The sequence below is a fragment of the Sinocyclocheilus rhinocerous genome, unplaced genomic scaffold (assembly GCF_001515625.1).
Source record: "Sinocyclocheilus rhinocerous isolate Xijiao unplaced genomic scaffold, SAMN03320098_v1.1 scaffold1063, whole genome shotgun sequence".
Classification (NCBI taxonomy): domain Eukaryota; kingdom Metazoa; phylum Chordata; class Actinopteri; order Cypriniformes; family Cyprinidae; genus Sinocyclocheilus; species Sinocyclocheilus rhinocerous.
Window position 1 is genome coordinate 583,555 of NW_015625586.1, and position 20,339 is coordinate 603,893.

At 35.9% G+C, this 20,339-nt stretch overlaps 1 protein-coding gene across 12 annotated transcripts in view; it reads right to left on the minus strand.

Annotated features, from left to right (window-relative positions):
- The window catches only part of mapk8ip3 (mitogen-activated protein kinase 8 interacting protein 3), a 32,860-nt gene that overhangs the window by 5,442 nt on the left and 7,079 nt on the right, over positions 1–20,339 (minus strand). For 3 of the 12 annotated variants that reach the window (XM_016570796.1, XM_016570758.1, XM_016570833.1), the window contains exons 5-25: positions 18,648–18,671; positions 18,210–18,354; positions 17,253–17,481; positions 16,230–16,332; positions 15,893–16,011; positions 15,350–15,361; positions 14,303–14,320; positions 12,846–12,903; positions 12,604–12,756; positions 10,709–10,766; positions 10,005–10,153; positions 8,979–9,035; positions 8,608–8,778; positions 7,440–7,599; positions 5,810–5,860; positions 3,249–3,335; positions 3,020–3,172; positions 1,611–1,776; positions 1,320–1,514; positions 1,088–1,244; positions 746–865 (exon numbers count right to left, since the gene is read on the minus strand). In XM_016570796.1, coding sequence (XP_016426282.1) covers positions 746–865; positions 1,088–1,244; positions 1,320–1,514; positions 1,611–1,776; positions 3,020–3,172; positions 3,249–3,335; positions 5,810–5,860; positions 7,440–7,599; positions 8,608–8,778; positions 8,979–9,035; positions 10,005–10,153; positions 10,709–10,766; positions 12,604–12,756; positions 12,846–12,903; positions 14,303–14,320; positions 15,350–15,361; positions 15,893–16,011; positions 16,230–16,332; positions 17,253–17,481; positions 18,210–18,354; positions 18,648–18,671 — 2,385 coding nt within the window. Of the gene's footprint in view, positions 1–745; positions 866–1,087; positions 1,245–1,319; positions 1,515–1,610; positions 1,777–3,019; positions 3,173–3,248; positions 3,336–5,809; positions 5,861–7,439; positions 7,600–8,607; positions 8,779–8,978; positions 9,036–10,004; positions 10,154–10,708; positions 10,767–12,603; positions 12,757–12,845; positions 12,904–13,394; positions 13,413–14,302; positions 14,321–15,349; positions 15,362–15,892; positions 16,012–16,229; positions 16,333–17,252; positions 17,482–18,209; positions 18,355–18,647; positions 18,672–20,339 lie in introns of all 12 variants that reach the window. The other 9 variants (XM_016570763.1, XM_016570789.1, XM_016570826.1 and 6 more) reach the window with 9 other exon arrangements.

Genomic DNA, 20,339 nt, shown 5'->3' on the forward strand with positions numbered 1-20,339 from the left:
ATGTCACGAACCCGGGAAGTAACTCGTAGTCCCTACCAGCCGTTTTTGTAGGCATTAAACCGCCAGAATTTTAAAAGATATCTCCGTTTGCATTGAACTTTCAGCTTCGTAACTTTGCAGATATTGTTTATGATCAAACAGCAACATTACACACTAACTAACATTAAAAAAGTGAAATCGCAATCAACCACCCCCTTAACATGAATGATAGACAGCAGGAATATTAGACTGCTGTCACTTTAAGAGCTGCCCGGATCCAATGTACTGTTACACATGTGTTTTCTTTCTCAGCTGTTTGCTTTCACTTAAGACCTGAATTACGGTGTTTAAGAGGATTCTTGCAAAGACAGGCATTTTGACACATACAAGTGTGTGTATTTAACCTTTCAAGGACTATAAAGAGTCAAAAATAACTCTGTTCAGTACTCCCGCGCTCCATGAACACCGTCTTCACGTGCGCGCCTCTCTGACAACACTCTCTCAGACTGCTTGAGTTCTCTTTCGCTGCTGATTGCGTTTCAATAGATTGCGGCTTAAAATCACTTGCAAACGATGTTTTCGTGACCACGTAGCACAGCAATGTCACATGTGCATGTAACCGGCGCGATAGAGACGATAGTCCAAAATCTCTACTGGTTGACAAATTTCTATCAGTTAATCGTGTCTACTGGTTTATCGCCCACCCCATTTGAGATAGAATTGAGAATTTAGAATGTGAAAATGCAACTGAAAATATGATACCGACCAGCCGTTTTGGGCTCCCAGCCACATGGTCGGGGCAGCACTTGTTCCTGCCCGGTCGTCTCCTGCCTCTTCTGAGTCTGTGGGGGCTGATGTCACTTGCTCCTTCGGCACACCTGCCTCACTGATGGCACAACGCACAGAGCAGACCATTTCAATTCAACACACTTGCCTACACCATTTCCTAAAGTATTCAGCAAATAGCATACCGTCCTTTTGCAGTGAGAAAAAGAGGATTGGTTTAGAAAACGGCAAAAAGCTTTCATAAACTTTTATGAAAGCATCTGGTAGGCACTTTATGATCTAAAGTTCTTTTTTGTGGTTCACTAGGCTATATGTGAGACACCTGTGTGTGTTGTCAGTAAAGACATGCTCGGTGAAAGGTCCGAGTGTGCTCTCCTCATTCTCATTAGGCCCTGCCTCCTCGGACACCTCAATGGCTTCTGTGGCTTCCTCCGCAGACTGTGACACTGCTAGGCTTCTGCACACTGGAGCTGTAGGAGCTAAACACAAAACATAAGACGCCCACTATGTGGTCTCAAAGATGCCTAACATACGTTTTCAGTCAGTTTGCTGACCTTGGCTTCGGTCCTGCACGGGTGTGTCGGTGCGAGACGAGCAGTTGCTGCGCACTACGCTGCAGTTAGTGGCACAGCCCACGATGGTGATCCCCGCCAGCATGCCCTCCACTCCACCCTTCTCCTCTGAAGGCCCATCTCCAGCCTGCTGCTCCAGAAATATCTCACCTGCTGGGTAATCACTCTCACTGGCCGCTACACACACGAAGGGTACAAGTGAGGGTTAACACATCTTCTACAGTGTCAGTTACAGTTGAGAGTGTGGTTGTTTGTATATAGCACCACACAGACCTGGTACACTGGAGATGCACAGCACATGGGCATTACACACATTAAACTGGTCGACCAGTGAGCAGGGCTGGTTTGCGTCGATAATGACCACTTTACTGGCTGAATGAGTGCTGGTCAGTATCCACACGCGGCTGCTCATGGAGTCGGTCTCGAGCAGCTCTTTAGGCTAAAAGAGGAAGAAATACTAATGTTTAGATGCAGGTTCATTCAAATTATAATTATGATGTTCACTTCCAGCATTTACTTACTTAAAGAAAGAAAGGGAAGCAGTAAAATGTAAAAGATGTACAGTGAGGTCCAAAAGTCTATGACCCCTTTTGATCTAGTGACTAGTGAATTTAAAAAACAATTAAATGACTTTAAAAAGTAATTTTAAAAAAATGACTGAAATGTTATTATAAGCATAAATCGAGTAAACCGTTTCACTAAAAAATCAGCAAAAATTTGAGAATTTCTTAGTATTTGGTTTGTCTCCCCTTTGCTTTAATCAGTGTCATAAATTTGCTTATTTTATTAGAAACCTAGCAAATGTGTAGAACTGTAAATAATTGTATTCATTTTACATCACAGAATTTCTTTACATTCTTTACTATAAATTTCGCTGCAAAATAATTTTCTGCTTTTTCCAGGTTTAAATTTGATTGGAATTAAAAAAGTTTGACATGGACTCAGGCTTCCTGAATTTCTCAGACTTTTCCCACTGTGTGTCTGTGTATTTACACTGCTGTTCAAACTAAGGTTTGGAGTATGTACATTTTTTTCTTTTTCTGAAAGAAGTCTCTTATAATCACCTAAACTGCATTTATTTTATAAACAAAAATAGTAAAATTGTGAAATATTATTGAAATTTAAAAAAAAATTCTATTGTAATACACTTTAAAATGAGTATATTTACTTTATTTAATAAATTATTTAGTATATATATATATATATATATATATATATTGATTATTAGTATATTTATTATATGTAAACAATTATTTAAAATAATTTATTCCTGTGAAGGCAAGGCTGAATTTTCATCAATCATTACTCCAGTCTTCTGTCACATGATCCTTCAGATGTCATTCTAATATACTGATTTGATACACAATAACCATTTCTTATTATCGATGTTAAAAATGTTGCTGCTTATTATTTTTTGTTGAGGATGTTACTTTCTTGAGGATGCTTTGATGAATAGAAAGTTCAAAATAACTGCATTTTTTAAATAAAAGTTTTGTCACATTATAAAACATTCAGAAAACAAACTGTCGCTTTTGATAAATTTAATGCATCCTTGAATAAAAGTAGTAATTTCTTTAAAAAAAATTTTTTTACTTTACTTTGAACATCTCTCCCAAAAGTGTTGTTTTTCCCCCCATGTAATTTCATGTGTTTTATTCTTGTTTTTTTAAAAAGCCGTTTACCTTCTTTTTCTCTGGTGAGCTCTGCTCACTCTTGCTGTCTGTGCCTTCACCTTCACCAGTCAAAGGATCTGAGCCATTGGAGGGCTTCACAGCTGCAGTCTCCTGATTGGGTGTCTTCCAGCCAGTGAGATCCACACCAGCAGCACACCATAGCTGAAGAACAAGAGTCCAAGTTCATAACTTCAAACCCTCAAAACAAACACCCTGTAAGCCTGTGTGTATCCTTTACCTTCCTGTTGGGGTCTTTCTCCACCAGAGGGCGGCAGTACACTGGCACAGGGACATTTTTCATGCGATTATCCTCCTTCTCATTGGCCTGTGAGGACACAGGAAGAGGCCTTTGTCAATAAGGTCACTGTCACACACTACAAGTCATACTCAGAGCTCCCATCATGCCCTGGTTAAGATTGCCTTGATCCAGGGCAGACAGAGAAAGGGGAAACCAAGAACTGCAAACCAGAGCAGCAGCAGATAAAAGTCTGTTAGAGGGTTACAAGGCAGACGCATGCGCAATGACAGGAGTCAATCTACTGTATAGTCAGCAAATGCCACCGAGAGACAGAGAGAGCAGCAAATCATGATTCAAGTGTTTCTAAGATGGAGGACGGTTTGATACGGACCAGCATATATCATGTTACACAACACTGACAAGATAGTATTTCTTACCATCTGAATTAATTTACTTTCATCTAAGACTATGTTGCCTGTATAGAATGAAATATTAAATTGTGATTATATTAAAATGAGCTTTCGTTACATTTTAGACATCTGGAATTTGTTTGAAACTGTTAGATCAGAGTTCTGCGTACATACTAGATCTGAATAACCATCTATCTTTACTATCTTTAAAAAGGCAACCCTTGTGATAAAGAAGTACACTTTAACATACTTTTAATTCACACTGTTTATGGTTTTTGAAATAGGGTTAAACTATACTGACAAATGTACTGACAAGCAGGTATGATAAACTACAAACTATATGGTAAATATGCTTAAATATAAATTCTATTGAAACCTGTCATTTAAATATATTTGCAATTCCATATTTATAATGATGAAGTTGCAATACTTTAAAGTAAAACTTTTTAATATTGTTTTATAAGATTACTTAAGTGTGTTCAGAAACAGTCATGAAAGTGTATTTTCTTTTAGTTCACCTAAGTGGCCTTTTATTTCAAGAATATTATATATTTTGCAAGTACAGCTTTAAAAAAAATATATAAAAGGGACCAAACTAAGTTTTAAAATTAAATTGTAATAGTAATCAACTATGCCCATTGCATTACTTAGCTAATCAATATAAAAAATGTTGAATGGAAAGAAATATATGTATTAAACCTGCTTCCTATTACATGAAATCAGAACATATGACATATATGACCTTTTTAAATTTTAGGGTTTTTTAACAATTTAATGTGACTTTTTTTTAAAGTTAAAATTAAGCTGAAATTTAGCAGAACGGTTGCCTTTTCACACAATATAGTACTATTACAAAAAGTGTTGTCCTATTTAGTCGAAATCATTGAAAGTTTCTCTTACAAAACCGTATTCAGGTGATACCATGGTACAGTAGTGGTATCAGATGGTTATACTATGGTACTCCAATATACTATTGCATATCAAGCGCTGATTGATTACCATATTCACGTACCACTGTATTTGAATTACACTTTCATGGTACTACATTTGCATTTCAGGCTGTCTTGCAACAACGCTGACATATAAATTATGATGACTGGCATACGACTTATATCAATGTAGGTTGTAAGCGACTGTAAAATAGGCCAAATGTCTAAAATGCAGTAAATAATGTGTTAACCTGATAGTGTTAGCGGAACAACAGGAAAGCATGGCGATGGCTATAAAACACCAGAGGTTTCATTGTTAAAGATATATTCAACTTAGCAGAGACATTATTTTCTGCTATGTCAGCTTTCTGAAAAAAAAATATATATATATAAAAGGGACCAAACTAAGTTTTAAAATTAAATTGTAATAGTAATCAACTATGCCCATTGCATTACTTAGCTAATCAATATAAAAAATGTTGAATGGAAAGAAATATATGTATTAAACCTGCTTCCTATTACATGAAATCAGAACATATGACATATATGACCTTTTTAAATTTTAGGGTTTTTTAACAATTTAATGTGACTTTTTTTTAAAGTTAAAATTAAGCTGAAATTTAGCAGAACGGTTGCCTTTTCACACAATATAGTACTATTACAAAAAGTGTTGTCCTATTTAGTCGAAATCATTGAAAGTTTCTCTTACAAAACCGTATTCAGGTGATACCATGGTACAGTAGTGGTATCAGATGGTTATACTATGGTACTCCAATATACTATTGCATATCAAGCGCTGATTGATTACCATATTCACGTACCACTGTATTTGAATTACACTTTCATGGTACTACATTTGCATTTCAGGCTGTCTTGCAACAACGCTGACATATAAATTATGATGACTGGCATACGACTTATATCAATGTAGGTTGTAAGCGACTGTAAAATAGGCCAAATGTCTAAAATGCAGTAAATAATGTGTTAACCTGATAGTGTTAGCGGAACAACAGGAAAGCATGGCGATGGCTATAAAACACCAGAGGTTTCATTGTTAAAGATATATTCAACTTAGCAGAGACATTATTTTCTGCTATGTCAGCTTTCTGCTGCGTCTACTACGTTATGATTTGCTGACTGAGGCTGAGTCAGGTTAGGGCCGGGAGTTAAAGGGACAGGGGGTGGGAGAGGTGCATGCTGGTCCTCTGCCGCTCAGACTTGCCTGCGTCCTCTTCGCTGTGGCATCTTGAGCACTGTCCGCCTGCGAGCCATTCTGTAGGAGATCACAGTTAGAGCCACGGCGACACTGTCACCACGGCAACCCTGACAAACACACTGTCACCGTGGCAACCCTAACACTGTTGCCACTCCAGAAACCAGCACAATGGGGACTAGTCAACTAGTTCCATAAAACAACAAACAATTCCAGACTAACCAGTGTTACCACTGGTTACCACTTAGCAAGAATTCAGATGGACGATGTGGCACCGAACATGTTAAACCAATTATAATAGTTAAAAGTTGTTAGCGGGACAAAGCGCTAAATCATTGTATTTTACGGTCTTCAGCTTTACAGAAAAATATGCAAAGACAGTGAGCAAACGCTCACTTTTCTGTCACTCATATATAGTGTTGGGAAGCCTAAATGATTTTCTCTAAACAGTTTATTTGCACAGTTCATGTAAATAAGCAATTATCTGATAAAATTAACAAATCACAGTGCAAATACAATTGAAAAACAATTTATATATATATATATTAATTTGAATTTGTTTCAATTTTGTTGTTTTTGTCTTCTTTTTTTTTTAGAAAAATGTAAAATTTTATATTTAAATGTACCTATAATTTCTTAATTTCTCTAATTTTATTTTTTCAATATAGTCAGTTCAGTGCTTCAGCTTAATTATTTAAACTTATTTCATTTTAGTTGCCAAGGCAACATTTCTAATTTTTGTCTTTTATAAAAAAAAAATCTAAAACATTTATACTACAGGTGCATCTCAATAAATTAGAATGTCGTGGAAAAGTTCATTTATTTCAGTAATTCAACTCAAGAATTTGTTTAAATTTGGTTGTTTTTGTCTTTTTTTTAGAAAAATTTACAATTTTATATTTAAATGTACCTATAATTTCTTAATTTCTCTAATTTTATTTTTTCATTGTAGTCAGTTCAGTGCTTCAGCTTAATTATTTAAACTTATTTCATTTTAGTTAGTTGCCAAGGCAACATTTCTAATTTTTGTCTTTTATAAAAAAATTCTAAAACATTTATACTACATATATATATATAATTGCTTTATTTAAATTAACAAAAAACATTTGAATAGTTTTAGTTTTAATTAATAACACTATCATTGACACTATCCTTTTAACCCTTGCATTTTTCTTGTGAAATATTACGTGAAATTCTGTTCATCACAATTTTATTTACTTTTTCTAGATTCACAAGTTTCACCATAATATATAGTTTTTATGGTAGATGAAAGCTCTCTATCTGCAGACTTTACCTGTATATTTATCTTATAACTATCTGATACTGTTACATACTTTGCCACTTTTTGTCAGTATCTTGTAGTGTAGCTAATTCATTTTTTTAAACTATTTTTATTTTTCACTAAACTGCTCTTGCACATCTTCAACAAGCAATTCATCACCTCACATAAACTCAGATGCCTTTGCTTATATTGGGAGGAGCTAAACTAAGACACGCCCCTTTGGGCATTTGGGTCCATCTTTATTTATTTTTTTCTCTTGTATTTGACTTGCTGACAAAACAGAGCCACTTCGGTCTCTATGTGGAGATAATCTGCTTAGAGAGATCAGGGGTCAAGGGTCAAGATAGGAGCAGATACCTGTTTCAATCGGGACGGGACACTCCAGCCACAGGTCTGCATGGGGCCGTCCTTCCGGCGCATGTGCTCGCGCACCTGTCGGTACTGCTCTCGACGCTGCTCTCTGCGAGTACAGAGCGCAGAATCGCTGAGGAGAGACGCAACACCGTTACTGGGCAGTCTAACAGGGCGAAGAGAAAGAGAGAGGGAGCAGTCAGCGAAAGAGCGAGAGAACCAGCCAGCCAGCCGAGGCCAAAAAGAAATGCCAGACACACTGCGTGAGGTGAAAATGTTATATTTCATTTACATTTATGATTTTGGCAGATGCTATTTAATGCTAATGGAGGGCGAGGCAAACAGATTTAAAAAAGAACATTTGATATGTATATGTTGATGTGAACTGATGTTTTAAAATGTTCTGACAAATAAGACATAATGAATGCATAAAACATTTACATTTATTCATTTGGCAGCAGTGTTGCTATTCTTTACTAAAACTATTAAAAATCATTTTCATCAAGCTGAAATAAAATTAAACATTTTTATTAGATGAAAAACTTAAAAAACCTAACACAAAAAACTAAATGAAAAATAGAAATGTTGCCTTTGCAACTAACTGAAATAATATAAGTTGAAGTACTAAAAATACAGAAACTAAACTAAAATAAAAATGAAACTAAAAAGAAATATAATAAGCAAAAAGCACAAACTAAAACTTAACTTAACTAAAATTAAAATGAAAACTGAAAGTAAAAAAATAAAAGCGAATTAAAAATACAGTTATTAATATCATTATGCATGTTCCCTGAGAACTAAACCCCACAACCTAAATTAAGTAATTATTAAATAAATGCCAAAAATTCAAAAAATTCAAGTTTTGTTTTAGAGATAATGCTAGAATTAATCAGTAGAAATAGTTTTTATTATTAGTTTTATTTAAAGCAATAGAAGTCTATGATATTTCCTTGGATAACTGCTCCTGTAAGTAAACGTGTGCGTGAGTGTGCAGCAGCTAACAGTCAAATGCAGCATTAGCACACAGCATTTAGCAGGAGTCAGCTTGCCTGAGCAGAAGAAAGAGAGAGTAGACTTGGGGGGACAGAGGACAAACAGACAGCTACAATGTGTGGATGAGGATGTGGGGACAGATGGGACAAAGACACAGTCAGGTATGCATGTTTCCTCTCACTCTTCAGGCATGAACTCCAGTATGCAGCTGGAGGTGGAGATCTGGCACATGGTTTGGGAGCGTCTCTGGTTGTAGCCAGCAGGAGAGGGAGACTTGTAGTGAATGTTGACACTGGTGTACGGCCGTTTCACTGGAGGAGGACTCGCAGATGAGCTAAAAAGACGTGCAAAGCTGGAGAGAGACAAAGAGCAAAGTGAGTAGGAAAAGGAACAGGAAAACAGATAAAATGCAAATGATAAAATTAGTGCTAAAACTGTTTTAACATCATTAAGATATTTCAGCTGTGTGAAATCAAACCCATGATTTTCCTTACATACTGATTTAAGAGTTAAACACAAAGACAAAATGTCTAAAACCGCTGTAATACTCACAACTGCCAGATTATGGACTTCTTCTTCTCTGGTAGAGGAGGACTCTCTCGAGATGCCCTGTGGAATGAAATGGATAAACAGAAAATGAAGTCTGCATTGTATAATATATATACATCACACACACACACATATGTATGTATATATATATATATATATATATATATCATGATCCTTACTTAATATCTTAATGATTTTTGGCATAAAAGAAAAATCGATAATTTATTTTACATAAGACTGTAAAAATGCTACAGTAAAAACCTATTTATTGGTTAACTATAAGTTACCTTACTAAAAAACATTGAAAACTGTAAATCGAACACTGCATTATGTATAATTTTACTGTAAATGTTTGGAACTTACAATTAATTTAGTACTCAACAGGAAAATACATGTGCTTTTAAAGTAAATTATTGTTAAAAAGATTTCTTTAAATAAATAAAAAACTATGTAAAAGGACAGTAAAAGCATATTCCCAGAAGTCCCTGCATGATGCATCTATTTTTTTTGTTTTACACTACAAATCAAATCAAAGTTTGGGGTTGGTATGATTATTTAATATTTTTGAAATAAGTATCTTATGCTCACCAAAGCTGCATTTATTTGATCAGAAACACATTACCGTGAAATATTATTACAATAACTGTACATGTAATTTGTTTCTGTGATGCAAAGCTGAATGTTCAGCATTATTACGCCAGTCTTCAGTGTCACATGATTCTTCAGAAATCATTATAATATGCTGATTTGGCATTCGGGAAACATTTCTTATAATTATCAATGTTAAAAATAGTTGTGCTGTGTATGTAATCAGTTACGTACATTAGGGTGTTTTGTAACATTTTATGTTACATTACAAAGCATTAATGCATTTTTACTCCCTATCGACCATGTTTTTATGAGAATTGTATTGATAAAGTCATTTAGATGTGCAAATGTCTGAGATTTTGTTTACATGCTTTGATGCCAGATAAAAGTAAGTGTCTGAATGAGAGTTGATTTGGATGTCTGTGTCTGCTTCTCCCTCACCTGATCATCTCGGTCCAGCGCACAGCCTCCTGAAGCTCCATCAGTCTCTCCTTGTACTGGTTGCGCTCCATCAGCACGCGGGCCATCTCTACACGTGTGAACCGTCGTCTCTGCGTCATGGCCACATCGTCCTGCAGTGGAGATGAGTACTGCACCACAGAGCCACACAGAACAGAGCAGCACCACAAAACACGGCAGCAGTGAAGCAGAGGTTAGTGCATCAGGCCTTCAGCATTTCACAGCATCAAATATGAGGTTCCTAAAGCATTGCGAAAAGGTTAAAGGTTTACTGCGCATAGCAATTTAATTAAAAAAGCAAAGCCTGTAGAAGTGACTGGTAGTACAATTTCTCATATCCAACCACTGACTGTGTTTACAACTTGATTTAATGTAATACATTTAAATTCTCACTTTAAAGGTCATAAATGGTTTTAATATTATTAATAATGTAAGAAAAAAAAAACATTTTTTGGGTATTTGAGATTTTAGAGCTCTGTTCCAAAACCTAGTAAGCATGATTTTTTCACTGAGCTCATCACAGTGCATTCTGGGATATACCATGCTGTCACTGATCTGAGCGAAAACAAGGTGTTTTTGGAGAAAACATGATTAAAGTTACTACCTATTCACATCAGTGAGGCAGCTCACTACTTTTTGGAGCAGAAAAAGGAGTGTTTGAAATGAGACTGAAGTGTTTGACTTACATCCTCCACACCCTCATCTTTAGAGTCCTGAGATGCTCCTAAAGCTTCAGCTCTCAACCTTTAATCAAAGGGAGACATTCAGACTTTAATTAGATTGGAGTCACAGTGACTCTTAAAAAGACACTTTCGGACACACAGAACATGTTTTTGCATTCCACTGCTCTGCTTTGTCTATTGTCTGTGTAAGCATGTGCTAAATGGACACGTTTGACCATTGTGCTCAAATGTCACATATTTTCCGGTGACTCACACATGACACGGCGTTATAGAAACTGAAATATATAACTTTTAAAAGACGTGAAACCTTGCATTTTCTGCCCATTTCACTGTTACACGTCTTATGTTTTTTGCAAAACTCAAAAACGCATTTTGTGCGAAAGGCCCCTAAAACAAGTCCTAGATTAAACTCATGATAGTGGTAGTTTGAATAGGCCGTAAATAATATTTTTATTTTGAAATATGCACACATTCACAACAAAGGCTCTGTAAATGTTTCTTGTCTTGTCTCATTCAGTTGCAAAATACATAAATCACATAAATGATAAACAAGATGTTAGAGCACTGAGGCAGACCAGCCTAAAAATGACTTTTTCACGATTTTGTTATCCTAACAACACAGAAAGTGACATGTAATGGAGTGCAGCAGTAATAATCAAATATTAGGGAGGAGTGGTGGCAGGACTCTCCTGATATTTTAATAACAATTACAAAAGAATAAAATAAAGCATATTTTGTTACCTTTTTAAACTTGGAAGGGTTCGATTTGAGCAGACGATTATACCCTCACTGTGCATTTCCCCAGTTCATTCAGCATCTGCCTCATATTCGTGATCTCAACCATATTCTCAAAACTCTCATTTTCAACATCTTCAAAAACAAAATTTTGATCGCTATTCACCACATCCAGCATCAAATGACAGTGACACTCATATTTCATTGCGTTCAGTAATTGCTCTGCAGTAGAAGCCATTCAAGCCAGTGCAATTTTTGCAGATGATATTATTTGTTTTATGCCTGCAGTAATTATGAGTGGAACATCACATCATTGTTGTCTACCAAACAGTGGCACTTTGGGGAATAAAGGTGAATTGCACTTATTGAGTCATCAGATATTTAATTATTGTTGAGCAGGAAAAACTTACTTTCACTATTACATACTTAGGGTTGCTAGCGACCCTGCTTCCGGCTTCGCTACCATTCGGACGTTCTTGCTTACTGCTCTGCACTTTGCTTCCTATTTCTGTACTTTTCTCTGATTTTTCTAAGATTTTTACTTCAGCAGATCAGCACAGTGCTCAAACAACACATTTCTAGCACAAACACTAAAACTAAAAACTCTTTGGGACTGACTTAATACCACGAAAGACAGCCTTTGTGCTTTCAATGTGGAACTAGGCAAAGCTAGACAGTCATTCTTCTCAAATCTTATAAACAGTGACTTAAACAACACTCGCACTCTTTAATCAGCTGAACATATACTTAAACTCAAATGGATACCTGGACAAATACCTGGACAAATTTTCAATCTGGTTTCCGACCGCATCACAGCACAGAGACAGCGCTCATTAAAATAACAAATGATATTCGCTTAAATTCTGATTCTGGCATACATTTTTTACAAAAGAATTAATCAGAAAACAGATATTCTTTTATAATTTTTTTCTTGTTATATTGTTTATAATTAATAGATTGAGGAATACTAAGAATGTTGATGTCTAACTTTAAAAAATGAAGGAGGGAGAGGGTTGTGAATGACGTCCCGGGTCACTAAAGACCTGAGGTATGCATTTAACGGTTAAAACAGTTTTTAAGGACCAATCTTAAAATCTGTCAATAAACGTCAATGTTGAGACAGAAAAATTCAGTGGAAACAAACATGGGCTAAAGATCCAGACCTCTTTAGATCCTCCTCCAGTTCTTTCACTCTCTGGTCCACTTTGCTCTTGGACTGTTTCACTGTTTCCAGCTCTTCCCGGAGAACTTCCTGTTCACTCGACAGCTCATCAACTTTAGCAATCAGGTCATTCTTCACAATATTCAGGGCATTCCTACAGACATCAAATGACTCCGTTAGAGCATGAAGACGCATATATACACGGGCAAATAAACACACATTCTGTCTGTCTTTCTGTCTTACTTGGTCTCCAGTAGTTGTTTGTTCTCTGTTAGTAGATTTTCCACCTCTTTCCCCATACCTGTGGGATATAGAGTGTTAGCAGGAGCAAAGACCACCATGAACTCTTTCCAAGTCTCAGATAAACAGACTAAGGGACAGCTGATTCAAAACTACACCACGATTGTTTGAAATTACACCACAATCACAAAGAATTCCAGTACATTTTATTACTTCCGTAGCTATTTAATACTAAGTCAGTGAAATCTCCTCTTTATTGTGACACTGAACAATGACCTTTAAGGGTTTTATTTACAAAACATCTAAAGGGGTATAATCACAGTCTAACTTGATAAGTGAACTGTAGAACATCCAAACTGACTTGGTAATATGATTCATATGAGCCGTAAAGCCATGCATTCGAAAGCACAGTACTGAGCAGCCGAAGTTAACAGGATTAGAAGACCAGAAGCACAGGAGAACATCTCACCAAAGCATAGCTACAAATAAGGAACGTATCACAATGTCCTACTGAAAATAACACGAGGGGGAAAAGGAGGCTATGAGCCTTACCAAAGAAATCATCCCGGACTGAAACAGAGAGCCGAGGAGGAAACAGAAGGAAAGTGGAGAGGAAGGAGGAGGCAGCCAAATGACAGAAAGAGTAAAGGAATGAATGTGAAGACAGAAGAGAAGATTAAAATAAGAAGATAAGAAGATGGAAATGAAGAGAGATGGAATTAAAAGAAAAGATTAAGAGAAGAGTGAAAAACAAATGGACAGGTACATGTTAGATATTTATCATCACACACACACACACACACCTGATAATTCCTTTATAATGCAAAATCAATAAAACAAATGACCAGCTATCACGATTACATCAAAAAGTATTTTTTAATATATAATATTTTTGAGGGACTGCCTTTAACAAAACAGCTATTTATTAAAGACATGCACATACACATTCAAAGGTTTGTGGTCAGGAAGATTTTGAGGTTTTTAAAATAACTCTTATGCTCACCAAGACTGCATTTATTTGATCAAAAACACAGTAATACATCAATATTGTGAAATATCATTGCCATTTATAATAACTGTTTTCTATCATAATGCATTTTATTCCTGTGGTGGCAAAGCCAACATACTCCAGTCTTTAATGTCACATGATCCTTCAGAAATCATTCTAATATCTGAACAATGACCTTTAAGGGTTTTATTTACAAAACATCTAAAGGGGTATAATCACAGTCTAACTTGATAAGTGAACTGTAGAACATCCAAACTGACTTGGTAATATGATTCATATGAGCCGTAAAGCCATGCATTCGAAAGCACAGTACTGAGCAGCCGAAGTTAACAGGATTAGAAGACCAGAAGCACAGGAGAACATCTCACCAAAGCATAGCTACAAATAAGGAACGTATCACAATGTCCTACTGAAAATAACACGAGGGGGAAAAGGAGGCTATGAGCCTTACCAAAGAAATCATCCCGGACTGAAACAGAGAGCCGAGGAGGAAACAGAAGGAAAGTGGAGAGGAAGGAGGAGGCAGCCAAATGACAGAAAGAGTAAAGGAATGAATGTGAAGACAGAAGAGAAGATTAAAATAAGAAGATAAGAAGATGGAAATGAAGAGAGATGGAATTAAAAGAAAAGATTAAGAGAAGAGTGAAAAACAAATGGACAGGTACATGTTAGATATTTATCATCACACACACACACCTGATAATTCCTTTATAATGCAAAATCAATAAAACAAATGACCAGCTATCACGATTACATCAAAAAGTATTTTTTAATATATAATATTTTTGAGGGACTGCCTTTAACAAAACAGCTATTTATTAAAGACATGCACATACACATTCAAAGGTTTGTGGTCAGGAAGATTTTGAGGTTTTTAAAATAACTCTTATGCTCACCAAGACTGCATTTATTTGATCAAAAACACAGTAATACATCAATATTGTGAAATATCATTGCCATTTATAATAACTGTTTTCTATCATAATGCATTTTATTCCTGTGGTGGCAAAGCCAACATACTCCAGTCTTTAATGTCACATGATCCTTCAGAAATCATTCTAATATACTGATTTGGTGAAGAAACATTTCTTATTATTATCAGTGCTGAAAATGTTTTTGCTGCTTACAATGTTTGTGGTAGTGGTGATATATTTTTTTGATGAATAGAAAGTTCAATTTATTCGAAATCTGCATTTTTGTTAATGTCTTCACTGTAACTTTTAATCAACTAAAACTCCTTGATGAACAAAAGTATTAATTTCTTTCAAAACATAAAAATCCTTCTGGCCCCAAACGTTTGAACAGTAGTGTATTTTTAAACGTTTTATATAGTCTTTTGTCCTATAGTCTAATGTTGTGTTTCTGAGGTACAGCTTAATGTGTTTAAAGTAATATGACTAATTGTGTTTCATGTTGATGTTAAGTCCATGCAAAGGTCATGAAGAGCAAAAAAGAATGAGAACTAAAAATACCAACCAATCAGTGATCAGATACACACCTGAGAATTCCCCTAGGGGCGTGGCCGAGAGAAGCACACACAGGAAGGAAGCACAGAGAGGGGTCAAGGGTCAGTGAGTGAGACGGCCAATCAAAAGAAAGATCCACCTTCACACTGAGATCAAACAAATCAACAGCTCTACCTTGATAATGAAACAAAACAAATCAGAAAACTGCCAACATAAATAACGGGAATTACTCAAATGAAACAACTCAGGATAACTTCATCAGACCAACATGTGCTTAGGGGCAGGCGATACAGCCATGAAGCAAGCATGATATCCCAAAAGACCTTGCTTTGGGGATATATCCAGCAGTGTTGCTTCCTGACAAAAGGCATGCAATTCAAAGTGTAGGGAAGAAAGGCCCTTAGCCACTGTACGCTTAGCAATGGTACTTAAAATATAAACAGAAAATGAAATATCATTGATCTTAAATGCAGGTTACATATAAACCAAGGTAACCTTCATTTATGAGAAACTGTCAATCAACTGCAGAGGTAAAATGTTTAATAAAGGGTCATCATTTGAACGATGAAGCTTACCGAGAAGTTCCGCTCCTGCGTCCACATCACCGATGATGTCCGACTTGGCGTCTTTGATCTCATGGTACAGAGAGTCTGTGTTGATGCCGAATGCCTCATTCACTATGCCCTGAGAAGGACTTCAAAGGAACAAGAGCTTTCCTCATTATTTCTGTGCCTTATTTCACTTCAAAGCTTGAATGTTTTTTGCTGAATTCTTTGTATTACACAAAGCCACTTTCTAAACAGCATTTTTTTAATGATTTAGAACTTTAACTTTGATGGTCTTTTTGTATTGATCGGGTGTTTTGTGCTTTTATTCAGTATTTAATTGTGTGAATGATATGTATCTGTCTACCTGTTTCCTCCTCCAAAGATTCGAGGGTCCAAGCACATATCTAGCTCTGGTGTTGAGTCTATAATTTCCTGAAACTCTGACCATTCATCACTACTGCCCATACCTACAGACACACACACAAATGAAAATTAAATGAAGACAGTCATTTTCCTGACTTCTGCAATCTGTAGAATGCACACAAATGTCTCATGCTTTCATTTGGCATTGTCAACTCATGTTTGGATTTAATCAATGCATTATGTGTGATGCACATGAAACGGTACAAATTGTTTCTTTACTTATAATGCAAAGTGACTGGAGGGGTTTCCAGTAGTGGCCGGTCAATTTATCAGCAAGGCTGATATCTGATATTTTTATGTTACCTTATGATACCTATTAGCATCAGCTATACTATAACAAGATTACAGAACAAAATCAAGGAGAATATTTATTACTTGTCAAGTTAAATTACTGTTATCATTATATGATTACTATATAATCAAATTATTATATGATTAATTTTAACTATTTAAAATGAATTAAATATGTGGTAAATATTATCTAAAAAATATTAAAATTATTAATTTTATTGAAACAATGTCGCGGATGTGCTATTTACAATCTTTAAATTTCCTTTAAAATATAAAAGTTTAGAATAAAATAAAATTGTAAAACATTTAAAAGTTTGGAGTCAGTAAGATTTAAAATACTTCTATTCAGTAAGGATGCATTAAACTGTGTACAAGTGACTGTAAATACTTTTCATTGTTACGAAAAATCTATTTCAAATAATATGATATTGTATTTACTGTATTTTTGTTCAAATAAATGCAGCCTTGGTAACCAAAGGAGACTTCTTTTAAAAACATAAAAAAATCATGCTGACCCCAAACTCTTCAACGGGAATATGTTAACATACATCGATATATTGATGAACATCAGCATTGGCATCTGCCTTTAAAAAAAAACTTAATCGGTCAATCATTAGTTTTCTTTGTTCTTTTATTCAGTGTTTATTCTTTGTCACAGTTCTTCCTTTCTCACCAATGCTGACGTTCCTGGTTTCCTGAGAGACCTGCACCTCCATGTTTCTACTAAGACGCTTTGCATTCTTGCGGCCCGGCCCCCGGGACATGTCGAACCCTCCCACCGATACCAGCCCATCATTCAGAGGGGTAACTGTTGCCGAGGGAACAGACGAAGTGGGAGTGTTTGATTTGCTCCCTGTGCTGCTGGGTGTGGCTGCGACCGAGTCTGAATCTGAGCCATCCTCCTTAACACAGAGAGAACAACATATCACATACATATTTTAATAATTAACACACTCTGCTAAACTTCTAAACTTAACCTTCTAAACTAGCTAATTTGGTATCGCTTTGACTAGTTTGATTGATAAACATTTATACTTACTAGCAAGGCTTGTACGGTACAAAAATATATTGTAATACAAATACACACATGCAAATGTAAAACATTTACAAATAATAAAATATCTGTGAAGTACCACTACATCCTTCCAGTTTCAAGATATTTATCTTTACAATAACTCTATGGCAACATATAAGGTCCACAGATAAAAAAAAACATAAGCTTTGTCAAACATAACTCAAACTGCTTTATACTCATGTGACTTGAGTCATTTGGAAAACAGGAAGTGAAGAATCACGTTTTTTTCTCTTCCTTCAAAGAACAGATGTATAGTTATGTGTGCACAGCTGACAGATGCTTCATGTAGGTGAGATTCAGTTCATTAAATCAGCTTTTTTAAAACACATCTGTTCATTTCAGATGGCTAAAATAAGACAAAGACGTCACAGGACAAGGCAGAGGATGGACGGCTAAACCAAAATGATGGACCCTTGGAGGCCTGCTGGTGTCCATCAAAAAACCACCCATGAACCTGATCTTGACACAAGCAGGCATAAGGGGGCGTGGCTGAGAGAATGATGATTATCATGACTCCTCCCCTGACGCTTTGGGGCGGAGTCATATCTGTCACACCTGGTAGCCAGGGGCGTAGACAGGTCTGCTGAGATCGCTGGAATGCCAGATGTCTGACGAAACCATTCTAGCCCCCCCAGGACCCCCACGTACCATGCCATCTCCGCCAGGAAACAAACTCAGTGATGGGGGGCGCTCTGTTTTACTGCAGAAAAAGAAAGAGAGACAGGAAAGGTTAAATATTTCAAACAATAAACCAACACTAGCACATCAACATGAGCATAAATGCAACGGACAGGATGAAAACACATATAGACACAAAACCACATAGGAGAAAGAGGTACAGGTTTCTCAGTCTCTGACTTCAAGACTGTTAAACTGGGTGTTTGGGTGGACGGCAGGTTCATTTTTTATTTTAAAGAGTAAAATGGGAGATATAATGGCTGCAGGGAGACACAGAGGTTTAGGGAGCTGTCAGAGATTGCGGGGCATTTTTACCTTTTCCTCCAGTTATGTCGTTGACTGCAGAGACACATACAGTGGCACACGCACAGAAAAAAAGAAACAAACAAAAAGAAGGTAAACACACGCACACTCACAAATACAGTCACACTATACTGACACAGGACATAACATCACATTACGTACAGTATACACAGCATGGAACTGACTTATGCTGAAATTGAAAACATGATGAAACTGCAAGCAACACCTTGATTGTCGCAATTAAGGACTGTCCAACTGGATAACTTATTATTTCATAATGTTATTTTGTATTTCATTATGATAAAGTATGTATATGTACAAAATAGGGGTGGGCTATAAGACCAAAATCTTATATTTATATGTATTATATATCATATATATATATATCATATATATATATATCATATATATATATATATCATATAAGTCATATATATCATATAAGTCGTTAATTTCACTGTAACAATATACTGTATATCACAATATAGTTATTATTGCTTTAAATAAGGTCTTTATGATATCAACATTTTTGATACCATTGAAATTTCATAATTCTTGTCACCAGTGTCAATATCACAAAAACCTAATATTAGCCTAATTGAAAAATAAATAAATAAATAAATAAATAAATAAAACAAGCTCACTGAAGACAAGTAAACAGCCAGGAAACTAATAAGAAACTAATTACAAGCAATAGGACAAAAAACTACAGCAGAACAAATAAATAAGAAATGCTACACTGTATAAAGTAATCAAATAAAAACATTGCATATTCTTCACTGTGTAAATTAAATATATATTTCTTCTTATTAAAGTTACAAAAGTGATTTAGTCAAGAGCAATGAGAGATGTTCTCTATTTTGTTGTTTGATTAACATAAATGACAGACAGCAGGAATATTAGACTGCTGTCACTTTAAGAGCTGCCCGGATACAATATACCATTACACTGTTTTCTTTCTCAGCTGTTTGCTTTCACTTAAGAGATTTTCTCTATTTTGTTGTTTGATTAACATAAATGACAGACAGCAGGAATATTAGACTGCTGTCACTTTAAGAGCTGCCCGGATCCAATGTACTGTTACACGTGTGTTTTCTTTCTCAGCTGTTTGCTTTCACTTAAGACCTGAATTACTGTGTTTAAGAGGATACTTGCAAAGATGGGCATTTTTGACACATACAAGTTTGTGTATTTAAAGGGGTCATCGGATGCCCATTTTCCACAAGTTGATATGATTCTTTCTCAAAAAATTTCTCAATGGTAGTGTAAAAAACACCTTTTATGCCCTCTCAAAAACAGCTCTTTTCAGAGCAAGCCGTTTCGTAGCATTTTCCTTTAAATGATAATGAGCTCTGCTGACCCCGCCCCTCTCTTCCGAGCCGCTCTCAGAGAGACTGTTTACTTTAGCCGCATTCATCGTGAAACTTGCTAATTAGCACATTATTAGGAAAGGCGATTTGCAAAGATTCATTAAAAAACCTTATACTCACTTCTTCTGTAGGTGAAGCTGGATCACGAATGATTTGCGCGAACATAGATGCATTTATGTCGATCGAGGGCGCATTCCCTTCAGAAACAAACGTAAGCCACTGCGAGTTCAGCGGCTCAGATGTCGGGAGTAAATGACGACTGCTATGCTCATTATTACATCCAACAACAGAACACCTCAATCGCTTAGGAGTCATTCTTTTCTACATCTGCTCC